Source organism: Mixophyes fleayi, chromosome 1 (assembly GCF_038048845.1).
Source record: "Mixophyes fleayi isolate aMixFle1 chromosome 1, aMixFle1.hap1, whole genome shotgun sequence".
NCBI classification, from domain to species: Eukaryota; Metazoa; Chordata; class Amphibia; order Anura; family Limnodynastidae; genus Mixophyes; species Mixophyes fleayi.
Window position 1 is genome coordinate 153,280,035 of NC_134402.1, and position 24,468 is coordinate 153,304,502.

The window sequence follows — 24,468 nt, forward strand, 5'->3', positions numbered from 1 at the left end:
AAGCCTTTAGTCAAAATATCTGCAAATGCTTCCTGTAGCCATGAATAAGCTTCCTGGACCTCGCTACTGGCAGTTTTTGTCTATTCCTCTTGTACAAACTTCCCCATTTCTCACAAATTTCAAGGGTACCTTCTTCCTTCTCCCAACTGCTGTTTTCTCTCCACAGATGTTCTATGGGATTTAGATCTGAACTCGTTGCTGGTCCCTTCAGAACAGTCCAGTGTCTTGTCTTGAACCATTCTTGGGTGCTCTTTGGAGTGTATTTGGGGATCATTGTCCTGCTGGAAGAGCCTTAACTTTCAACAGAGACCCAGCTTTCTGACACTGAGATTAACATTGTGCTGCAAAATCGTCTGGTACTTGCCATATTTCATGATTCTACAGTCATGGCCAAAAGTTTTGAGAATGACACAAATATTATTTTTCACAAAGTCTGCTGCCTCAGTTTTTATGATGGCAATTTGCATATACTCCAGAATGTCATAAAGAGTGATCAGATGAATTGCAATTAATTTCAAAGTCCCTCTTTGCCATGACAATGAATTTTATCCCAGAAACAACATTTCCAATGCATTTCAGCCCTGCCATAAAAGGACCAGCTGACATCAGGTCAGTCAGTATCTCGTTAACACAGGTGAGGGTGTTAACGAGGACAAGGCTGGAGATCACTCTGTCATGCTGATTGTTGATTGAGTTAGAATAACATACTGAAAGCTTTAAACAGAGGGTGGTGCTTGAAATAATTGTTTTTCCTCTGTTAACCATGGTTACCTACAAGGAAACACATGCAGTCATTATTACTTTGCACAAAAAGGGCTTCACAGGCAAGGAATTAGGTGCTGCCTGTAAGACTGCACCTAAATCAACTATTGGATCATCAAGAACTTCAAGGAGAGAGGTTCAATAATTGTGGAGAAGGCTTTAGGGCAGGGTTGTCCAGCCCACGGCCCACGGGCCGCATGCGGCCCAGCACGCCTGTAAATGTGGCCCAGAAGGAGTTTTGGTTGTGGCAAGGGGGCAGCGCTCTTAATGGAAAAAAAAAATCCTGCAAAAAAAAAGAAAAGAAACTACTAACCTTGCGGTCACGCGGTCACGTCTGCTGGTACTCCGGCTCCCTCCCTTGTCTCCTCCCCTTCTCCGTCCGGCGCTCGCAGTGAATGTCGGGCGGGATGTCATCATGCCCAAAATCCATTGCGGAGCGCAGCACAGAGGAGACACCCGCGGGAGAACAACAATCAGCAGCACAGAATTGGAGAAAAGAAGAGAAGAGGACAGGAGAACAAGCCTATTAAAAGGTAAGTTAAGGGGGATTTTTTCATTATTTCAAGGGACGCTGACAAGTGAATAAAAGTCACCTGGTCCTGGAGCATCATGGACCTTATCTCCCTGCTACATACTTCTACTTGTATTACTAATGGGGCATTATATATTATTCTCTTTGGCCCATTATAAGTTGTTATCCCTTAACTAACATAATGGTGTAATTATCAAAACAGGTCACAATTTGGGGTCACAGTATACCTGGTCATTGCACCCTGATATACAATGCCTGGCTTAAATAATATTGCATCGAAACAATACAAAAAGTGATTATAGTATAATAACTAGAGAGGATTTTTTGAACAGGGCGATTGAAAAGTAAGTATAATGGTATTTGAAAAAAAAAGTGATATCTATATATATATCTATATATATATCACTTTTTTTCTCATATCTATAATATAAATGTCTAGTGGCGTGTGTTAGTCTAACTGTGAGTGTGTGTGTGTGTGTGTGTGTGTGTGTGTGTGTGTGTGTGTGTTTGTGTGTGTGTAAAAAATAAAACCAAGCTGCAGCGCCACCTGCTGGGCGGAGTTATACACTGACCTACTAAATTCTTAGTGTGTGTGGAAAAAAAATTCAGAAAGGGCTGAAATTTGGTATACTAAAATGTTTTCTTAATTTGTTAATTTAATTTGTTAATTGTTAAAAGTGTTTATAAAGATTTAAAAAAAATATATATATATTTCTTGAAGGAGAAGTGACAGTTGGAAGTGGTTGGTGGTTGCCGGGGGTGACAGTGGGGAGTGGTTGGTGGTTGCCGGGGGTGACAGAGTGAGAGGAGTGTGATACTCAGAACCGCTGAGAGAAATCCCTGTGTCTGGATAGACATCTGGATAGATGTGGCGATGAAAATGAAGGATGAGGTGATGGAGAAGAAAGATGAGGTGGTGACATGTAAGCAAAACCACGTTAAAAAAGGGCGCTTATGTCGGGAAGTAACGCTCTTTCCCTGAGGAGGCCTGGGCTATGGCCCAAATGCATGACAAGAACCTTTTTAACACCTTAAGTAGCTTGATTTGACTAGAATGCATGAGTATCATGCACGGGTTAACTTGTGTATATATATATATATATATATATATATATATATATATATATATATATATATGTGTTAACTATGTTTTCTATGGTTTTTTGGATGATCAGCTATCGTTATTGTTAGTGTATCTTATGTGCGGCCCAAACCAACTCGTCATCTGCCAATGTGGCCCAGGAAAGCTAAAAGGTTGGACACCCCTGCTTTAGGGCACCCAAGAACGTCCAGCAAGCGCCAGGACAGTCTCCTAAAGTTGATTCAGCTGCGGGATCAGGGCATCAAAATGGCAGTGCTTGCTCAGGAATGGCAGCAGGCAGATGTGAGTGCATCTATACGCACAGTGAGGTGAAGACTTTTGGAAGATGACCTGGCGTCAAGAAGGAGAGCAAAGAAGCCACTTCTCTCCAGGAAAATGATCAGGGAAAGACTGATATTCTGCAAAAGGTACAGGTATTGGACTGCTGAGGACTGGGGTAAAAGTATTTTCTCTGATGAATCCTCTTTCAGATTGTTTGGGGCATCTGGAAAAACGCTTGTCCGGAGAAGGAAAGGTGAGCACTACCATCAGCCCTGTGTCATGCCAACAGTAAAGCACCCTGAGACCATTCATGTGTGGGGTTGCTTCTCAGTCAAGGGAGTGAGCTCACTCATACTTTTGCCTAAGAACACAGCCATGAATAAGGAATGGTACCAAAACATCCTCCAAGAGCAACTTCTCCCAACCATCCAAAAACAGTTTGGTGTCAGACATTGCCTTTACCAGTATAATGAAGCACTTAGCCATAAGGCAAAAGTGACAACTAAGTGGCACTGGGATCAAAACATTGAAATTTTAGGTCCATGGCCAGGAAACTCCCCAGACCTTAATACAATTGAGAACTTGTGGTCAATCCTCAAGAGGCGGGTGGACAAACAGAAACCCACAAATTCTGACAAACTTCAAGCATTGATTAGACAAGAATAAGCAGCTATCAGTCAGTATGTGGCCCAGAAGTTGATTGACAGCATGCCAGGGCGAATTCCAGAGGTCTTGAAAAAGAAGGGTCAACACTGCAAATATTGACTCTTTGCATAAACTTAATGTAATTGTCAATAAAAGCCTTTGACACTTATGAAATGCTTGTAATCTTACTTCAATATACCATAGCAACATCTGACAAAAAGATCTAAAAACACTGAAGCAGCAAACTTTGTGAAAATCAATACTTGTGTCATTCTCAAAACTTTTGTCCATGACTGTATGCACACATTCAAGATACCCAGTGTCATATGCAGCATAGCAACCCCAAAACATCACTATTTTACTGTAGAGAAAGTGCCCTTTTCAGTTTGCTTTCTGTAAACATAAGGATGATGTGCCTTAACAGAAATCTCTAAACTATTAATCTGTCCACAGGATATTCTCCCACAAGGAATTTGACTTGTTCAGTTGTGTTTTTGTAAACTCCAGTCATGCTTTCTTATGTCTCATTCTCAGCAGCGGGGTCATGCTACCATATAACCCTCTTTTATTGAGTTGGCGACGGATGGTGCGTGTAGAATTTGTTGTCCTCTGTGTCTGAAGTTCAGCTTGAATCTGGTTGGTGGTTAATCAAGGTGCTTTCACCACCCTTCCAACAGTCCTGTGCTGCAATCTTCAATCAAGCTTTATCTTTCCAGGGAGATTGGATTCAGTACAATGTAGTTTACCCTTCCTAATAACATTATGTACATTGGAAACAGAAACATCAAAGTCTTTGGAGATTGAATTGAGCCTTGAGATTGTCAATGTTTCGCCGCAATCTTCTGTCTGACTTCCTCAGACAATTATTGGCGTTCTTTATTTTCTACAGATTCATTGCTGTACACATAGTGACAGAGAGTTGGGAAGACATGTCTTTCTCAAAATTTTTAAATACTTGTCCCCTCTCCCCTCAACTTTCCATCTTTTGGATGTGACTCCCATTTCTCCCTAACAAATCTGATCGGATCAGACATGGGATGGCCTGGCACTAAGTAGGTCTAAAGTAGGTCTAAACTGCTGGGGTTCTTTTTCAGCCTCTATGATTGCTCTGTTTGCACAGAGGGTCACATAGCGAGGAAGCATTGTAGCAACGGCTGAGGTTTGTTGGCCACACCTGTTTATTACATATTACTATTGCATATTAACCATTTATTAATCAAATTTTAAATTGGGGTTGCACAGCTGCCCATTTGATAATAATTTGCCAACATTTTTATTAATTTCTCTGCTAAACTTTTAAACTTAGCAGTTGCAACAACATTGTAATTAAAGTAACAAAGTATTAAACTGAAAGTAGTAGTAACTGTCTGCTAACTTCTATTTTACTGAATAAGGAGAGCAAAATGTTTTCAAAGTCACTTGAAACATCTTCTCTGAAATCTCCAATACTCTAGTACATCAAAACAAAAAATCCAACAATGTTAATACAGTTCTTTTCTCCATCAGAAAAGTTAATAACAATACTTTATACATTTTTATTATCATTGCAAAAAGGGGTGTGTTATGAATTCAGTTGGCCTGTGTGCAAAAGAAATGCTAAGCCCCTCTGCCACTATTTCTGACAAGGAAAGAATGGTGACAAAGGGAGAGTGGGGTGGGCATAAGTGACATATGCACTAATCACGCTCCCCATATATTCCCCCATCATTCTTCCATTCTCCCTGTGTCCCAAACACCTCCTACAGGTTCATCCTAGCTGCAGTGTATTGTGGAGGAGGGTTCTGGTCTTCACACAAGCTCCCATTGTTGCTTGCTTTATCTGGTAAGGAACTAGCACTGATTATGTCATCTGAGCTCCGCAGAGATCGCCCTCATCGTAACAGAAGCATGAGCAGTCTACTGCAGCACACTGACCCCTCCTCCATCTGTCACTCCAACAGGGTAAGAGCTGGTAAGGGTGGAATGGGAGAACAGCATGAAATGAGGCAAAATCCTAACTGTACCAGACAGTTGCTGCTCGTTCAGATCATGGAATGTTAGGACACTGTTTGTAAAAGTTTTTGTTACTATTCACCTCCTGGAAAGATCTGTAACAAACGAACATTCTAAGCCACTTCCACCCACAACCAACACCAACATTAAATTACAAGCCGACACATTTAATAAAAAGATTCTCACATTGCATTATTATTGCATTATTAGCCTTTAAAATATATTAATTGTCCTCATCAATTACAACTTTCAACTACATTAATAGCTCCACATTTAATATAAAGATGGCCCACATTAAACTAATAGCCCTACTACATTACATACCCCCATATCAAATTGTTAACAAAATAAATACATTTGTTTCATACCATGACCAAACAAGGGTTTTCAAAATGTATTTATTTTTCAAGTGTTTGACAGTGTTGGATAGGTTTATATTATCTATCTTAATCATTTCCCCAGCCCTGTCATTCATCACAGTCCTCCATTCCTCTTCATCTCTCTCATACCTGTTATAAATCACATCTCTGCATACCATCTCTCTTCACTACCTTCCTCATCCCCGCCATCCACCCTCCTCTGTTATTCATCTCATCCAAATACCAAATTCCACATCTACATACCTGTTCATCCCCCCTTTTCTTTCACTGTTGTTTCATTGGTGTTTTGTCCTCTTTATGATGCTTTTCTTATATAGACATAGAAGAGCTGGAGTTCCTGCACCAGATCACATGCTGCGTCCACTCCCAGTCACTGATAGGCTGGGAGCATGCTGAATGGTAATGAGGTCCACAGCACCTTAATCCCATCATATCAGTGACTGGTAGCCGCACCATCATGTGATCTGGTGCAGGCACTCTAGTTTTCTACTGTGGTGGGGAAATGACTCCAGAGCTCAACCTGCTGGAGAAAGGCTACAGATGGTGATGGACCCATCCCATGAGTGCAGGGTTTTTCAGTCTAGGATCCTTCGCTGGGCCCTCATGACTTATTGACCCTGTGTGTATTAGACACCTTGCACCCAGGGTGGAAATGCCACTGATTCCAGGATATGTATCAATAATAATGTTTTAGCAAAATTTCTTATTCAGAAAATTGATTTGTTTTATTGTCTTAAACAGCATACTCCAAGAAGTAATGAGACGACTATTATATGTATGTATGTTAGATTTTGTGTCAGTGTTTAAAAAAAAACCAATAAATATGTCTTAATTTTACTTACATTTTTGTTTCAAAATATGAAAATCCCATTATATATCACAAATGGACAATTTAAGAATCATATTATCTTGGCAGAAACCCAATGCTGGAATAATTTATAATTAGATTTAAGCAGACAAGTGCTTGGCTGATCTCTCCATCTTACTGGCCTTATTCCAGCACTAATTAGTATGGTGAATTGTATTCCCCTAAGCTATTCAATTCACTAGGCCATTGGAGAGAACATTAAAAGCTTCTGTATGTTTCTGTAACATGACAGTGCTGAATCTTGGCATCTGATGGCACCTTTTGGATTCAATTGATTAGGATGGAATACCCATTACTGTATTAATTATAGCATTTCCAAAAATATTAAGAGGTAAAAATGCCAAAAGGAGGCATGTTTTTGGCTTAGTTTTTAAAAGATTAAGACTGAGGGCTAGATTTAGTAAGCTGCGGGTTTGAAAAAGTGGAGATGTTGCCTATAGCAACCAATCAGATTCTCTCTGTCATTTATTTAGTACATTCTACAAAATGACAGCTAGAATCTGATTGGTTGCTATAGGCAACATCCTCACTTTTTTAAACCCGCAGCTTAGTAAATCTAGCCCTGAATGTTCATCATTTTATGATAGCCATAATATTATGTGATTTTGAACATCAAACAGAAAATATCTAGAGCTACTGAACAGTTACCAAAGTAACTGTTCCTATGTTACTGTATTACTACTATAAATACTTATATTAGCTGCAAATGCATTCTTCTTTGTGATCTCAATGTACAGCATTCAGAAATATGTTTACATATAGTGCAGCTCTGCACAAAAATGGAGTAGAACTATCTCTATCACCTCAGAGGTAATAGAGGCTATCAACACAGAGAGGACAATAAGGAACTGGGGAGCTACATAACAATTCCTCAATTTGCTATAAATAATTATATTAGCTGTAAATGTAAACTTTTTTTATTTCAGTGCACAGTAAGACTATCCTGTTAGAGGACGTGACCATTCACTAAACCCACTGATTGATAATATTCCAATTAATATGGAAGTATATTAGGAAACGTACATTTAATCATACTTACCAACTTTCTGTTGGTCAAATCCGGGAGCCTGCGGAGGAGGTGGGCGTAACGGGTGGGGGGCTCCAAAAATGGCGTCATTTTTGACCCGCCCCCATGACATGATGATGCAAAACGCGTCATTTGACAGCGGGGGCGGGGCCAAACGCCACGATTCACCGGGAATTACAGCGTTTGGGACTTAATTCTGCCCACTTCACTAGGAAATGGGCAGAATTATCCAGATGCAGGAGATTGCCACACTCGCCCGGGAGCCCGGGAGACTCTCGCAAAATGCGGGAGTCTCCCGGACATTCCGGGAGAGTTGGCAAGTATGCATTTAATATCAGAGGTATTTTGTTTAGAAGTTATTAACATATGGCTTTTTTTTTTTGGGTGTAGCTACTTTCAGCAGAGTAAGTTTGACCAAGCTGAAAGGACATAAATTCCAGTGAATAGCAATCTCCTTATCAGTTTTGTAGACACACACCGTGTAACATCTATTGAAAACTTGTTTGTTGAAAAAAATGTTTAACAATGTTTTAAAAATATTGCTGATTCTATTTATACACAAAATTATTTTTTTGAGAAGTAATGTGTTATGAATTTTGTATGTTTCATCCTTAAACTGACTGATTTGGAATACTGTATAAGGCTCAATTATATTGAAACTGTATAAATATTCAAGGAGTTGCTGGTTTCTGAAAAAAGAGAGAGAGTAGGAGAATGAAGAAAAAACAGACTAGCTTTAGACTTCATTATAAGCCTGTATTACACTTCATATGCAGTCATCTGTTTTGGAACAAGTAAAGTCTGCAAACAAGAGATTCCTTTGTGTTGTCCAAAACTCACCACTTGCAATAAAAAGACGATCCTTTACATAGTGTCTCCAACCAGCAGCGATAGGGTTACAGAGGAAAAAGTCACTTACCAATGAACATTTTGCATTCTTCAATGCTTTGTCAAGTTGTTAATGTCAGTATCCACTTTAATATGCTTGCTATAAATGTTCTAGACATACATTTTATTCTATATTTTTAGGAATGTGATATAATGCACACTATTTCCCTATAAAGTCTTTCAGTACCATAGAACTGGCACTGCAGTCTTGATTTGAGCAGCCAAAGGCTAACTGAACTAACACTCTATTCTTGGTTTGAAAATATCTGTTGTATGTTCTTAAAATATAGAATACATTCCCGGAAATTATTGTTTTTGCAAAATATAAGTTTCCTCTTATTAAATTGTAGGTTTGATACACAATCATATCTTCTGAGTGTCTGAGGTACTTTATTAAATAAGTGACATTCCTATGGTAAGCACCAAGGGACAACAGTGGGAGACTAGTTAGACCTGGGGAATCTTTAGTGATGAGCTCTCATTTTCCTACTGTTTAGGTAATTGTTTAAAATTTAAAAGTTGAAGCCTAGTGCTGGGAGTGTATACTTAGTGATGAGATAATACAATAGTACCCAGCCTAACAGTGAGCCCTAGAGCTATTAGAGGATATGGCAAACTACAGCCTGCCCCATCTGGTGCCAGTTGGGATTGGAGGAACTATGAACCCCCAAAGGTGGCATTCAATATCCCTATCTCACATGGTGAATAAGTAGGTTAAAATAACCTCAGGAATGCTCTACCCCCTTTTTCTGCCTGTGACGGTACTTGTACTCTAACCCCCCCACTATTGCCCTGGACACCAACCAGTTGTCACACTAATGTAGTTGCCTCAATTTGATGTTTAAAACTGACCCAGTGCAGACAAACATACAGCAGCACTTGTGGGCCATATTCTTAACACCGCTAAGTGTGCAGTGGCAGCAAACTGGAAAAAAATCTTAACTCCCTACTTTAGCTGAAATTATTAACAGAATATGGCAGACTTATTGTTGTGAGCATATCCCAAGTATAAATAATGATCAGCCAATTAAGTTCCGAAATGTCTGGCAACCTTGGCTTGCCATCTATGGAACAGATCAACCAAGGGCCTACTAAAATAGAGATAGATACTGTGATTTCGATCACAAGTTGTATACTGAACATTTAGCAGACAACAGGATGTCCCACCTCGCCTCCCTCCGCCCTATTCTGAACGCGGCTGCCAGACTCATCTTCCTCTCTCGCCGCTCCTCCTCTGCTTCCCCTCTCTGCCTTGCCCTACACTGGCTCCCCATCCCCTATAGAATCATCTTCAAACTCCTGACCACCACATACAAGGCACTCTCCCAGTCTACTGCCCCCTACATCTCCAACCTCCTCTCCATTCACACTCCTGCCCGCTCCCTGCGCTCGGCCAATGACCGTCGTCTCTCCTCCACTCTAATCACCTCTTCCCATTCCAGAAACCAAGACTTCTCCCGAGCAACCCCCCTTCACTGGAATGACCTCTCTCGCTCCGTTCGTCTCTCTCCCACTCTAAGCTCCTTCAAACGGGCACTAAAAACCCACCTGTTCCTCAAAGCCTACCATCCTTCCTCCTAACCCGCTCTCCCCTCCCTCCTCCCGTCCCCTCTTCTCTCCTTTACATCATCTGACCCCCTTTGTACCTGAGTCTTGTTCACCCTCCCTTAGGATGTAAGCTCATTCGAGCAGGGCCCTCTTCCCTCCTGTGTCCTTACCTACTCTTCTGCTCCGTCTTTTCTGCATCAGCCTGCTTGGAGCTTCCAAAGTTTTGGTATTTTTGTTTACTGCTCAGTAATATTTCACCCTGTACTGTCTATTGTTTATGCATTGTACGGCGCTGCGGAACTCTTGTGGCGCCTAACAAATAAAGGATAATAATAATGTCAGGTTGAGCCTCCCTCCCCTTCTCCCCTCTCTCACACTCGCTCCCCTCCTCTTATGTTCTCCCCCCCTTTTTTTTTTCTTCTCTCTTATTTTTTTTCTCTCTTTTTTTTTTCCATCTTCATCTCTATTATTTAGCTCTATAACAATGTTCTTAGTAGTTTACTTTTATTAACTAATTGCTTAATTTACAGTCTAACCTGTATGCTGTTAAACCTGAAAAACTCTCTCAATAAAATATACTTTAAAAAAAAACAAAAAAAACCGACCCAGTGCAATGTGAACCTCTTATTCTGTCAATTGTTAAGTAGTGTTGTGGTGGTAATAGCGGTGAGTACTCCCTGTTTTGGGAACCCCATGTTTCTGCTATTTGCTTTAGGAAGGTAAAAAATGAGTTTTTAGATGGAGTTATTCTTTAAGTAGAAATGCAGAAACAGGGTGGGTAAGAGGTTCCTCTTACCCTTGGTAAAATGCACATAAAAATGTTATCATACAAGCAATACTCTGGCTATGTGAAATCTTCATATGAATAGGCTCCAAACGTCAGGTCTTCTAACATTCACATAACAAGTCATTTTTAACATGTTGTAAACCTTGTTGTATATTCTTTTTCTGTAGGTAGTGTTGTTGGCATTGGTGGCAGTGGTGGATGGTGACTCTATGCTGCAGAACAGTGCAGAGCGGGTGTGATGTGAGAGTGGAAGGTCTTCTCCTGCTTGCTCCACAGAGTATGGCTGTTCATTTGGTACTCCTCTCTATCGAGTGGAGTTCTGAATGCGCTGTAGGGGATGTCATTTAGACTTGTCAGGGCCATCTTTTCCATTGGGCACGATGGGCAGGTGCCCAGGGGCCCCACGGGCAAGGGGGCCCCATAGGCAGGGCTCTTAATTAGAATAAATAATCCTGCAAAAGAATAAACCTGCAAAAAAACCTTCAAGGGTCACTGAGCAAGTACATCTATCTATCTCTATCTCTATAAATCTATATCTATATCTGTATCTCTATAAATCTATATCTATATCTGTATCTCTATACATTATATACATTTATATATATATATATATATATATATATATATATATATATATATATAAGGGCACCGGTGCACTGCTTTGCCCGGGGGCCCATAATGTTGTTAAGATGGCCCTGAGACTTGTGTACCCTACCCATGTTTTGCTTGCATTTTCGCCAGGTGCTGCAGTCTCCTCTCACAGCCAAAAACATACTCTAGAGTTAATTGGTTCTGACCAAATAATGAAACTTGAGACTGTAAGCTCCAATGGGGCAGAGACTGATGTGAATGATTAAAAGTTCTCAGTACAGCATTGCGTAATATGGTGGTACGATATTAATAAAAAGAAAACGAAGAAAATAAACAGTGATATGGCAATAGTCTTAAAAAAATATATAACTAATAATAATCGCAGACACCAGTAATGTAAATATAAAAACCCGACAGTACCATTTATTAAATTATGAATTAAACTATTCAAATGAAATAAATTTGATTAAAATGTATATGAAAAACACTTAATGTGAATTCCTCACAAGCAAATAGCTGGAAACATATTCCTTTCAGTACAATAATTCTATTGTGTTCCTATTTTACTAAGACAGCTTAAATAAAGATAGTTGATGTAAATTGTGTGTCCGCTCTATATAATCATATGCTCACTGAGGCTTAATAACTAACATTAAAATACCTCCATCCTTTCACTAAATTATTACTAGGATCTTTGAGCATTTAAACCATCAAAATGTAGTCATGAAATATTGGTTCTTACATAGTATTTCAATACAATTCAATATATACTTCTTTGACCTGGGATGTTAGGCCCTTGTAAAAAAAATGGTAGAATATCTGTGTCACGGGCACTAGGAGTTTTACCCAGAATTCACCAGGTGTAGCTACACTTACCAGAGGTGCGGACCTCTGGGTAGTGTGGTGAATCAGTGGAACCATACAATAGAATAGAGGAAAGGAATGTCAATAGTATAAATGCTGAGTCTTGGCACCGTGGAACTGTGATGGTACAGCAGATTAATAAACAGGATACAATGAGGAAAGAGTCCAAGTGCCTTAGCACGCAGGTAGCATATAGCAGGCCAGTACTTGATAACTGGATAACGTTAGGCAAAGACCAATCAACAATGCAGTAGAAGAGTCAGTGACTTGCAGCTATAATACAGAGGCACTTGTAGACTTTAGTCCAGCTCATAGGTACCATACTGAGTAGTAGCTATATCACAAGGAGACATGAGTGGTCTTCAGCTGGTAGGTTTCACCACAGATATGTAGAGAAGACTTGTCCAGCGCAGGTATGTAATGGAATAGCGTGAGTGGTCCGCAGTTGGCAGTTTACATCACTGATGAGAAGAGAAGACTTGTCCAGGTGCAGGCATATAACGTAGTAACGTGAGTGGTCTGCGATTGGCAAGTTTTACCACTGATGTGTAGAGAAGCCTTGTCCTAGCGCAGGCATGTAACCGGATAACGTAAGTGGTCTGCAATTGGCAAGTTGTACCACTGATGTGAAGAGAGGACTTGTCCAGGTGCAGGCATGTAACGGAGTAACGTGAGTGGTCTGCAATTGGCAAGTTGTACCACTGATGTATAGAGGAGACTTGTCCAGGTGCAGGCATGTAATGGAGTAGCAGGAGTGGTCTGCAATTGGCAAGTTTTACCACTGAAGTATAGAGGAGACTTGTGCAGGTGCAGGCATATAGCGGAGTAGTGAGAGTAGTCTGCAGCGGGTAAGTTCTACTACTAATGTGAAGAGCAGACTTGTGCAGGTGCAGGCATATAACGGAGTAGTGAGAGTAGTCTGCAGCGGGTAAGTTCTACTACTGATGTGAAGAGGAGACTTGTCCAGGTGCAGGCATGTAACGGAGTAGCGAGAGTAGTCTGCAGCGGGGAAGTTCTACTACTGATGTGAAGAGGAGACTTGTCCAGGTGCAGGCATGTAAAAGGAGTAGCGAGAGTAGTCGGCAGCGGGGCAGTTCTACTACTGATGTGAAGAGGAGACTTGTCCACAGCAAACGGATAACACGAGCAGAAACAGGAAACACCTCAGAGTCTCAAGGGAATGAGAACCAAGAACAGGCAAAGGTAATAGGGCAACAGGTGCCTTAAGTACTGAGAGGTGATTAATTAACCAATGAGACTAGAGGCGAGGTTTTAACAGTTCAGGGTTTCTGCACATGCGCAATCTTAGTCAAGATGGCGGACGGCCGCGGCTCAGGAGAGGCGCCGGCAGGAGCGAGGGAGACCCATGTCCCAAACTAGAGGCACTAACAGTCCGGTGAGTTACAGTACCCCCCCTATTAAAGGTGGGCACAGAACACTTAGAACCAGGTTTGCCCGGATATTTGGAGTAAAACTTTTTCAGAAGAGCTGGAGCATTAAGATCATCTGCACGGATCCAAGAGCGCTCCTCTGGACCAAAACCTTTCCAATGCACTAAGAAGCGAAGGACTCCCCTAGAGATTTTAGCATCAAGTATATGAGTAATCTCAAACTCCTCCTCTTGTTGAGCTTGAACTAGGCGAGATACTGAAGAAGAACAGAAAATCGGCTGATGATGAAAGGTTTGAGTAATGAAACGTGGAAGAAATTGGAGATACGAAGGTTCTTAGGTAAAGACAACTTAAAACAAACAGGATTTATCACTTGAATGATTTTATAAGGACCAATAAAACGTGGAGCAAACTTCATGGAAGGAACCTTCAGGCGAATATTCTTGGTAGAAAGCCATACACGATCTCCAATTTTAAGTGCTGGAATTGCTCGCCTCTTTTTATCAGCAAAAAATTTATATCTTGAAGATGCCCTTTTCAAAGAGAATTTAACCTGAGCCCAAATGAATTTAAACTTTTGACATAAACCCTCCACAGCAGGAACTTGGGTGGGAGGGAGGACAGGAAATTCTGGGAGAGACGGATGGTGACCGTATACAACAAAAAATGGTGTTTTAGAAGATGACGCATGATACATATTATTATGGGCGAATTCGGCCCATGGAAGCAAATCTACCCAATTGTCCTGGTTGGCTGAAGAAAAAATTCTTATGAAAGTCTCTAGATCTTGATTGACTCTCTCGGTCTGTCCATTTGATTGAGAATGGTATGACTATGATAGTGACAATTGGATACCCAAGGTTTTGCAAAGGGCTCGCCAAAATCTGGAGACAAATTGCACTCCTCTGTCCGAAACGATTTCAGATGGACATCCATGAATTCGAAATATTTCCTTGATGAAATGATCAGCCAACGTAGAAGAAGAAGGTAATCCTATCAAAGGGACAAAATGAGCCATCTTAGAGAACCTATCTACCACTACCCAAATGGTATTGCATTTCTTGCTGAGAGGAAGATCAGTAACAAAATCCATACTTATATGGGTTCATGGTTTGGAAGGAATAGGTAGTGGTTGAAGTAGGCCCGTCGTTGTTCTACGGGAAACTTTAAATTGGGAACAAACATCACAAGCAGCCACAAACTCCTTGACATCTTTCCTAATAGAGGGCCACCAGTAACTTCGAGAGAGAATCTCTAATGTTTTTCAATCTCCAGAATGCCCAGCAAAACGAGAGGAATGATACCATGACAAAATCTTTTTACGAAGAAGTGGTGGTACAAAGGTTTTCCCAAACGGTAGAACATTGGTGGAAGAAGCAGCTAAACTGACACATTTAGGATCTAGTATGGGACGATCAAAACAATCTTCAATATTAGAGGAAGGGGCCATCGCCCGAGACAATGCATCCACTTTTTTATTCTTAGAAGCCGGTTTGAAAGTTAAAATTAAGTTAAAGCGAGAGAAAAAAAAGTGACCATTTTGCTTGTCAGGGGTTCATACATTGAGCTGACTGTAGATAGAGAAGATTTTTATGGTCAGTAAAAATAGTCACGGGGTGACGAGCACCCTCTAGTAGGTATCTCCACTCCTCCAAAGCCACCTTTATGGCTAATAGCTCCTTATCTCCGATAGTATATTTCTTCTAAGCAGATAATAAACTTCGAGAGTAGAAAGCACAAGGATGGAATTTCTTTTGTTCAGATTTCTGAGATAAAATGGCTCCTAGTCCAACATTAGAGGCATCTACCTCAAGGAAAAAAGGAAGGGTCACATCAGGTTGTTAAAGAATAGGAGCAGTTGAAAACACCCTCTTGAGGAACTGAAATGCTTGAAGAGCCTCAGGAGACCATTGCTTGGTATTAGCACCCTTACGGGTAAGAGCCACAATAGAAGAGACAATGGAGGAGAAACCTTGAATAAAACGTCGATAATAGTTAGCAAATCCTAAAATGCGTTGAATAGCTCTGAGAGTAGTTGGCTGGGACCAATGTAACACTGCATTCACTTTCTCCGGATCCATCTCCAGACCTACTCCAGACACAATATATCCCAGGAAGGGAATCTGAGATAATTCAAAGGAGCATTTCTCCAGTTTACAGAATAGCAAATTTTTCCAGAGTCTAGAAAGGACCTCTGCCACATGTAATCGATGGAATGAAAGATCTTGAGAAAATATCAATATGTTGTCTAGATAGACAACGACACAAACATACAACAAGTCCCGGAAAATCTCATTCACAAACCCCTGGAAGACACCTGGGGCGTTACACAACCCAAAGGGCATGACGAGATATTCATAGTGTCCATCCCTGGTGTTAAAAGCTGTCTTCCATTCGTCTCCGGCCTTGATCCGAATTAAGTTATAAGCACCACGAAGATCCAGTTTAGTGAATAGCCGAGCTCCCTTCATGCTATCATAAAGTGTAGTAATTAACGGAATGGGGTAACGATTTTTGATGGTTATGGCATTAAGACCTTGATAATCTATACAAGGTCTCAAAGACCCGTCCTTCTTCTTAACAAAAAAGAAACCCACTCCAGCGGGAGAAATGGACGGTCGAATAAACCCACGATGGAGATTTTCCTTGACATAGTCAGAGATCGCCTGGGTCTCTGGTAACGCAAGGGGGTAAACACGACCCCTAGGAATATTTTTGCCAGGTTGTAAATCTATTGGACAATAGTAACATAGTAACATAGTAACATAGTTGATGAGGTTGAAAAAAGACACCAGTCCATCAAGTTCAACCTATTTTGGATCTCCTGCGATCCTGCACTTATATTTGTAATTAATCCAGAGTAGGCAACCGCCCATTTGTTTCAATTTTGAAAATCCCCCCAGACTCAATATTGCAATCCAATTTTTACCCTATATCCACTATTATCCTTTACTTTAAATTAACGGTCGTATCCCTGGATACACCTTTCCGCTAAAAATTTGTCTAACCCTTTCTTAAACATATCTATTGAATCTGCCATCACAACCTTCCCTGGCAATGAATTCCATATCTTGACTGCCCTTACTGTAAAGAACCCCTTCCTTTGCTGGTTGTAAAATTTCCTCTCCTCTAACCTTAGGGGATGACCACGTGTCCTGTGTATGGTCCTTGGGGTAAAAAGTTCCCATGAAAGCTCTCTGTATTGACCCCTAATGTATTTGTACATAGTAATCATATCTCCCCTTAGGCGCCTCTTTTCTAAAGTAAACATGCCTAAACTGGCTAACCTTTCCTCATAACTTAATGACTCCATACCCTTTATCAATTTTGTCGCCCTTCTCTGAACCCTTTCTAGTTCCAAATTATCTTTTTTATAGAGTGGTGCCCAGAACTGTACTGCATATTCAAGATGAGGTCTTACCAATGATTTATACAGTGGCAAAATTACACTGTCTTCCCTTGCATCTATGCCCCTTTTTATGCATGCCAATACTTTGTTTGCCCTTGCAGCTGCTGCTTGACATTGAGCACTATTGCTAAGTCTACTGTCTACGAGCACTCCCAAATCCTTTTCCATTATAGATTCTCCCAAATTAATTCCATTTAATTTATAGATTGCGTTCTTGTTTTTGATCCCTGAATGCATAACCTTACATTTATCTGTGTTAAACCTCATATTCCATTTAGCCGCCCAATCCTCCAGTTTATTTAAGTCTCTCTGTAGAGAAGCTACATCTTGCTCTGATTTTATTACCTTACAGAGTTTAGTATCATCTGCAAAAATAGAAACTTTACTCTCTAAACCATCACCAAGGTCATTAATAAATATATTAAAAAGGAGTGGTCCCAGCACGGAACCTTGAGGAACTCCACTTAAGACCTTTGACCAATTAGAAAATGTTCCATTTATCACAACTCTCTGTTCCCTATTCTCTAACCAGTTTTCGATCCAAGTACAAATTTTGATTTCTAGACCCAGTTCCCTTATTTTGTAAACCAACCTCTTGTGTGGCACTGTATCAAAGGCCTTTGCAAAATCTAAGTAGACCACATCTACTGTCCTGCCCTGGTCTAAGTTCCCACTAACTTCCTCGTAGAAACTAATTAGATTAGTTTGACATGACCTATCCCTCACAAATCCATGTTGATTCCCACTAATAATTTTATTGCGTACCAAGTAATCCTGAATACTGTCCCTTAAAATACCTTCCAGTAGTTTCCCCACTATTGATGTCAAGCTTACAGGTCTATAATTCTCTGGTTGTGATCTCGTCCCCTTTTTAAACAACGGCACCACATCTGCTATTCGCTAATCCCTTGGTACTGAGCCTGATGAGATTGAATCTCTGAAAATTAAGAATAGCGGTCTAACTATTTCCGAGTTTAATTCCATAAGGACCCTTGGGTGTATGCCATCTGGACCTGGAGCTTTATTTATCTTAATATTCTTCAGTCGCCTTTGGACTTCTTCCTCTGACAACCAAGTATTAATTAATGGCATGGTTTCATTTCCATTTTTATGTATTACTCCTGCCATTTGTTCCTCTCTGGTAAATACTGAAGAAAAGAACGTGTTTAATATCTCTGCTTTTTCCTTAGTATCATTTATCAATTCACCCATCTCACTTCTTAGTGGTCCTATATTATCTTTTTTAATCCTTTTGCCATTTATATACTTAAAAAACTTTTTGGGGTTTGTCTTACTTTCTTTTGCAACGTGCCTTTCATTTTCTAATTTAGCCAATCTAATTTCCTTTTTGCATGTTTTATTACATTCCTTGTACCTATGGAAGGACTCCTCTGACCCTTCAGACTTAAACAATTTAAATGCACGCTTCTTCCTTTGCATTTCTTCCCTTACCTTTTTATTTAGCCACATTGGTTTAGACTTAATTCTTTTACATTTATTTCCTATAGGAATGAACTTATACGTGTATGTTTCCAACAACATTTTAAAGACAGCCCACATTTCTTCCGTATTTTTTCCTTCAAAGGCTTTGTCCCAGTCTATGCTCTTTATAGACTCCTTTAGCATATTAAAATTTGCCTTTTTAAAGTTTAAAGTCCTAGTTGATCCCTTATACTGTTGTTTCTGGAAACTAATTTCAAATGAGACCATATTATGATCACTGTTTCCCAAGTGCTCCTTTACTTGAATATTTGATATTACGTCTACATTGTTTGTTATTACTAGGTCCAGTATAGTCCGGTTCCTAGTTGGTTCCTCAACTAATTGGGACATGTAATGGTCTTTTAGCGTGCTCAGAAACCTATTTCCCCTAGCTGTACCGCAGGTCTCAGTACTCCAATCAATGTCCAGATAATTAAAATCCCCCATAATTAAAATTTGACCTAGTTGTGTAGCCTTTTCAATTTGCTGTAGAAGTTGGGCTTCCTCAATCGTACTAATATCTGGCGGTTTATAGCATATCCCTATCAGAAACTTCTCTGAACTTTTTCCTCCGCTGGATATTTCCACCCACAATGCCTCTATATTATCACCAATATTCTCGTATATAACTTCCTGAATACTTGGTTTTAATTCTGGCTTAATATAAAGACATACTCCTCCTCCCCTTTTATTTACCCTATCCCTCCTGAAGAGAGAATAGCCTTCCAAGTTGACTGCCCAGTCATGTGTATTATCCCACCAGGTCTCAGTAATACCTATAATATCATACTGCTCATTCATTGCTACTAGTTCTAACTCCCCCATTTTACCTGTCAGGCTTCTTGCATTTGCAAGCATACACTTAAGTCTATTGCCTCCCTTAGGTATTTCTTTTAGCTTTAAAAAGGGCCGCTCCTTATCGGCTATGCTTCCCTTTCCCCCCTCTCCACCCCCTTTACTCTTGTTAAATTCCTCCTTACTACTCTCAATGTCTATCCCATAAATACTTGCTTGCCCCTCCCCCCCGGAGCCTAGTTTAAAATCTCCTCCAACCTTCTAACCATCCTCTCCCCTAGCACTGCAGCCCCCTCCTCATTCAGGTGCAATCCATCACGACAATAAAGATGGCAACTGACCGAGAAATCAGCCCAGTGCTCTAAGAATCCAAAACCCTCCTTCCTACACCAATCTTTTAGCCACGCATTAACCTCCCTAATCTCCCGCTGCCTCCCTGGACTAGCGCGTGGCACAGGTAGTATTTCCGAAAATACTACCTTGGATGTCCTTGCCTTAAGTTTGCGACCTATGTCCCTGAAATCATTCTTTAGGACACCCCTTCTTCCTCTAACTCGGTCATTGGTGCCAACATGCACCAAAACCGCTGGGTCATTCCCAGCCCCTCCCAACAATCTGTCCACCCGATCCGCAATATGCCGAGCCCGAGCACCCGGGAGACAACACACAGCTCGGCATGCACGGTCCCGGTAACAGATTGCCCTATCTACCTTCCTAATAATTGAATCCCCTACCACCACAATCTGCCTGGGTCCCTGAGTAACTTTGGTCCCCTTTATGCTTGAGAGACCATCCCCCTGGTTGCTAGAGGAAGCAGTGTCATCCAACTCTACCAATTCTGAACTGCCTTCCACAGTATCTTCATCCAATCTGGCAAATCTGCTGGGATTGCCTAGCTCAGAACTGGCCTGCCTCTTCCTCCCTCTGCTACCCCTAGTAACTGTTACCCAGCTGCCTACCTGTGCATCCTCCTCTGTCTCTGCTCCACCCTGCTCAGATAACGCATCAACGGTGAGCTGTAAACTCTGCTCCAGGTTGGCAATGTCTCTCAATGTTGCAATGGTCTGCTTTAGATCAGTTACCTGGGCTTCCAAAGAGACCAATTGCTCACATTTCTCACAGAGGTATAAACCTTGGAACACTTGCTCCAAGTGTGCATACATATGACAAGATATGCATTGAGTGAGATCATCAAGCCTGCTACTACTCATCTTATTACGGCTAACCTAACTTCTTATAGCCTACAGTGAACTTTAGTACTAGCCTTTCCTAGCCACTTACCAGATTAAACCCCTTCCTGGATTCAACTCCTTAATGGAACCAACTCCACACTTTAAACAAAAACAGCACTTGAAATCAAAAAAGCAGTGAAATCACAAGCTCAATGAAATCGCTTGCTACCTCCTGTTAAATAGAGCTTGCACTAACCAGCTGTATCAACTATGCAATTAAACCACACCCACTAGCTCTAACAGAGAGAAGGAAAAAAAAAAAAAAAACCACTTAATAAACACACAGAAAAAAGAATCCCGTTCAAACGAATCTCAAGCCCGATGAGGCGGAAGACGTTCTGACTGGGCTTTATCAAATACATCAGCAAAGGAAGTATACTGTGGAGGAAGACCAGGTGGACAAGGTGTTATAGAGGATTTATTTATTTTCACTGGAACCACTTGAGACAAACATCTGTGATGACAATCCGAACCCCAGGAAATGACTTGCGGAACATTCCAGTCAATCTGTGGAGAATGGAGTTGAAGCCACGGAAAGCCAAGTACAATAGGACTAGTGGTAACCGGGAGAACTAAAAAATAAATTTGCTCTTGATGTAAAGCCCCGATTTGGGGGTTGAAGGGATGGTACGTTGAATAATAGTTCCATTGATAATTCGTGAACCATCTATGGTCGTAACAGCAATAGCTGTTTTTAAAGGAGTCACAGGTAAAGACCACTGACACACTAAGGAACTTGAAATAAAACTCCCAGCAGCTTCAGAATCCAGAAGTGCTTGCTATGTAAAAGACTTAGTAGAAGTGGAAACAGTAACAGCAAACGAGCAAACTTTAGAATTCATAAGGTGTGGAGAGGATTCCAGGGACCCCAACCTTACCTCTCCAGAACAGGTTAGGGCCTCGCGTTTCCCAACTTTCAAGGACATGAGTTCAGCAAGTGATTAGGATCAGCACAATAAATACAGAGCTTATTCTTCAACCGTCGTTCCCTCTCTTCTGAAGTCAATCTAGAACGTCCTACCTCCATGGGTTCCACTGAAGGTGAGGGATGACGAAATCGAGAAGCCAGGCGACCTGATACTTTAGGTAAGCACTCCCTTTCGGAATTTCTTTCTCAGAATCTCATGTCCACTCTGTTGCACAAAGATATCAAAGCATCCAAGGAAGATGGTAACTCTTGGGAGGCCAGCACGTCTTTAATCTTGTCAGCAAGACCTTGCCAGAAGGCAGCTATCAATGCCTCACTATTCCATTGGAGTTCAGAGGCAAGTGTGCGAAATTGAATTACGTACTGTGCTACTGAACGGGATCCTTGGCGTAATCGAAGAATACTAGAGGCAGCAGAAATAACACAACCAGGTTCATCAAAAATTCTTTGTAAAGTTGAAATGAACATGGCACTATCCTCCAGCAGGGGGTCATTTCTTTCCCACAAAGGAGAGGCCCATGCCTGAGCCTGTCCGGAAAACAGAGAGATTAAATAGGCCACTTTAGAGCGATGAGTAGGGAAATTTTGAGGTTGGAGCTCAAAATGAATAGAGCACTGATTGAGAAAGCCCCTACAAGCTTTTGGATTTCCATCAAATTTTGAAGGAGTAGGCAGGTGTAGAGTAGAAGCAATAGACACCTGGGATGGCACTGGAAGAGAAGAAGACTCCGGGGGATTATTAGTAAAAGATTCAATATTTATTATGGAAAATGCGGATTCCAAGACACTTGTCTCTCTTGTGTATATGCCACTTCATTACATTATATATGAACAGGGCAATGCGACTGACCGTTAGTACAGTATATGATAGTAATCTTAATTGCTTAGTTTATTATTTTGTTCTGGATAACTATTTTGTAATAATGTAATGTAATACATGTAAGAATATATCAGAGGTATTGTTAAATCTATATTTAATAAGCAATAAACTGTTGGAAATATAATTCTGTAAAAAATTGACCCTTTTACCAACAGCATAATGAAATTTGACATTATTTGTGTCCAACTATCTATTATAGCCTTACTTCACTGTTTTAGCTTTGATTCTTTAATTAAATACAGTCATATTATGCTACCACTTGCTGTCCTATTTTTTAAGCCCATATTATAATATAGAAATGTATATTTTAACTGAAAATCCATCCTGTAAAATATAGTCAGCGAATTCTTGACATGTACAATCCTGCTTAGTGTACTGCTGTGTTAGAACTTAAAATACATCAAATAGTTCTGATATTCTATTTCTGTTCCTTTCCAATATATGCTTCACAACCACAAAAATAAGATTATACTCACCAAATATTATTCTGCAGAGGTTACTATGTAAAACTATCACCTAATTGGCCTCCTTAGAGTTGGATGTGCACCCTGTTTTTCTTGTGGCTGGCTTACCTCCCCTTACACCTGGAGAGGTGCCCCAGGGGTGTGCAGGGGCATTGGAATGGTGGTGCCACAATGTATGAGGATGATACAGATGATTGTCAGTAGCACTATTTGTCCGTTTCTGATTGATTGCATATTGACCTCTCCAACTTAAATCATTAGTGTTGTTGCTATACTATATTTAACTCACGATCATCATTACTTAATTGCTATTTATACTTGGACAACTGCAGGAAAGGGATTTACATTTGACTGTTAAAGGGAGAGATACCAGATGGGATGATGTTTGTATTTAATTCCATTTTAAATGGAAAATGCATTACATTTTTTTTTTATATTTATTCATAACTGTCAATACAATATTCTTTCTTGCTTATGCGATACTTCATTATATTATTATATTGTGTTCCACAATAGTAATGCAACTTTAACATTTTCCTGCTAACACTGTCAAAATGTATCTATACGCTATCATGAGGCGTAATGTGCACCCTTGCACGCCTGGTGTATGTCTGGTGCAAATACTTTAATGGTTGAGCTGGATGCATCGTGAGCTGTGTCTAACTCAACATATACACATAAGTACACTTTTTCTGTGTGCGTCTTTTTTTACGTATGTTTGGCGCACAAATGTATCCAACGCTCGGTGAGCCCCAATATGTAAATAATCTCTTCTGCACAGTTCAATATACACTTGTTACAAAATATCTATACTTCACTGTATTTTTTGTTGTTGTTTTAGAATGAAGAAGGATTTGGACAAGAGGGGAAATTGGAAAATGCAGACAATATGCCAATGTACCCAGATGAGACATATGAAATGCCCCCTCAGGTAACTGCATTTTATGTTACATGCACATTTAAAATAATTCATATGGATTCATATATGGAGGAGAACTGGTAACTAAACAATTAACAGGAGAAACGTTTTATCTTGTGCATGATCCAAAGTATCAGTTTTGGTCTAATATTTCTTTCCATGGTCAAACACTCCACTGCTGTAGTAAAAACAATACATAGTCATGTAAAATAAAAGATAAAAGCAATATAATTTTGCGTCAAACATTGCATTAATTGCATAGGAATAAAGGTTGTTGAAGCCAAGGCCTTCTTGACCCACTGTATCCCATTGGCTATTACTTCATATTTATAAAGGGTAAGAAGAATAAGGGCCTGAGTCATTAAGGAAAGTAAGGCAAAAAAGGGAGTAAATTTGATCCTAGACAAACCATGTTACAATGTAAGGGGTGCAAATGAGTTTATTGTTTTGCAAGTAAAGAAAATACTGGCTGCTTATTTATGTAGCACGCAAATACTTGATAGCTTTATTTTTATACTAAAACTTAAAGTTGATCCAGTACATGCCCTACCCCAAATATAAATCTGTCCCTACATTTTAAATTTACCTTCCCCTCCAATGCAACATGGTTTTGCCCAGGTGCAAAGTTACTCTTTTTTTTTTTTTTTTGCTCTCCTTAGTGACTCAGACCCCATATGTATAACAGCGAATACTCATAACACTATATAGTGATGATAAATTG

General features: G+C 40.3%; 1 protein-coding gene across 1 annotated transcript in view; it reads left to right on the plus strand.

Moving 5' to 3' along the window:
* SNCA (synuclein alpha) overlaps window positions 1-24,468 on the plus strand; it is a 98,576-nt gene that overhangs the window by 39,178 nt on the left and 34,930 nt on the right. The window contains exon 5 of the mRNA XM_075189539.1: window positions 23,670-23,759. Within this exon, the coding sequence (XP_075045640.1) occupies window positions 23,670-23,759 (90 nt within the window). The remainder of the gene's footprint in view (window positions 1-23,669; window positions 23,760-24,468) is intronic.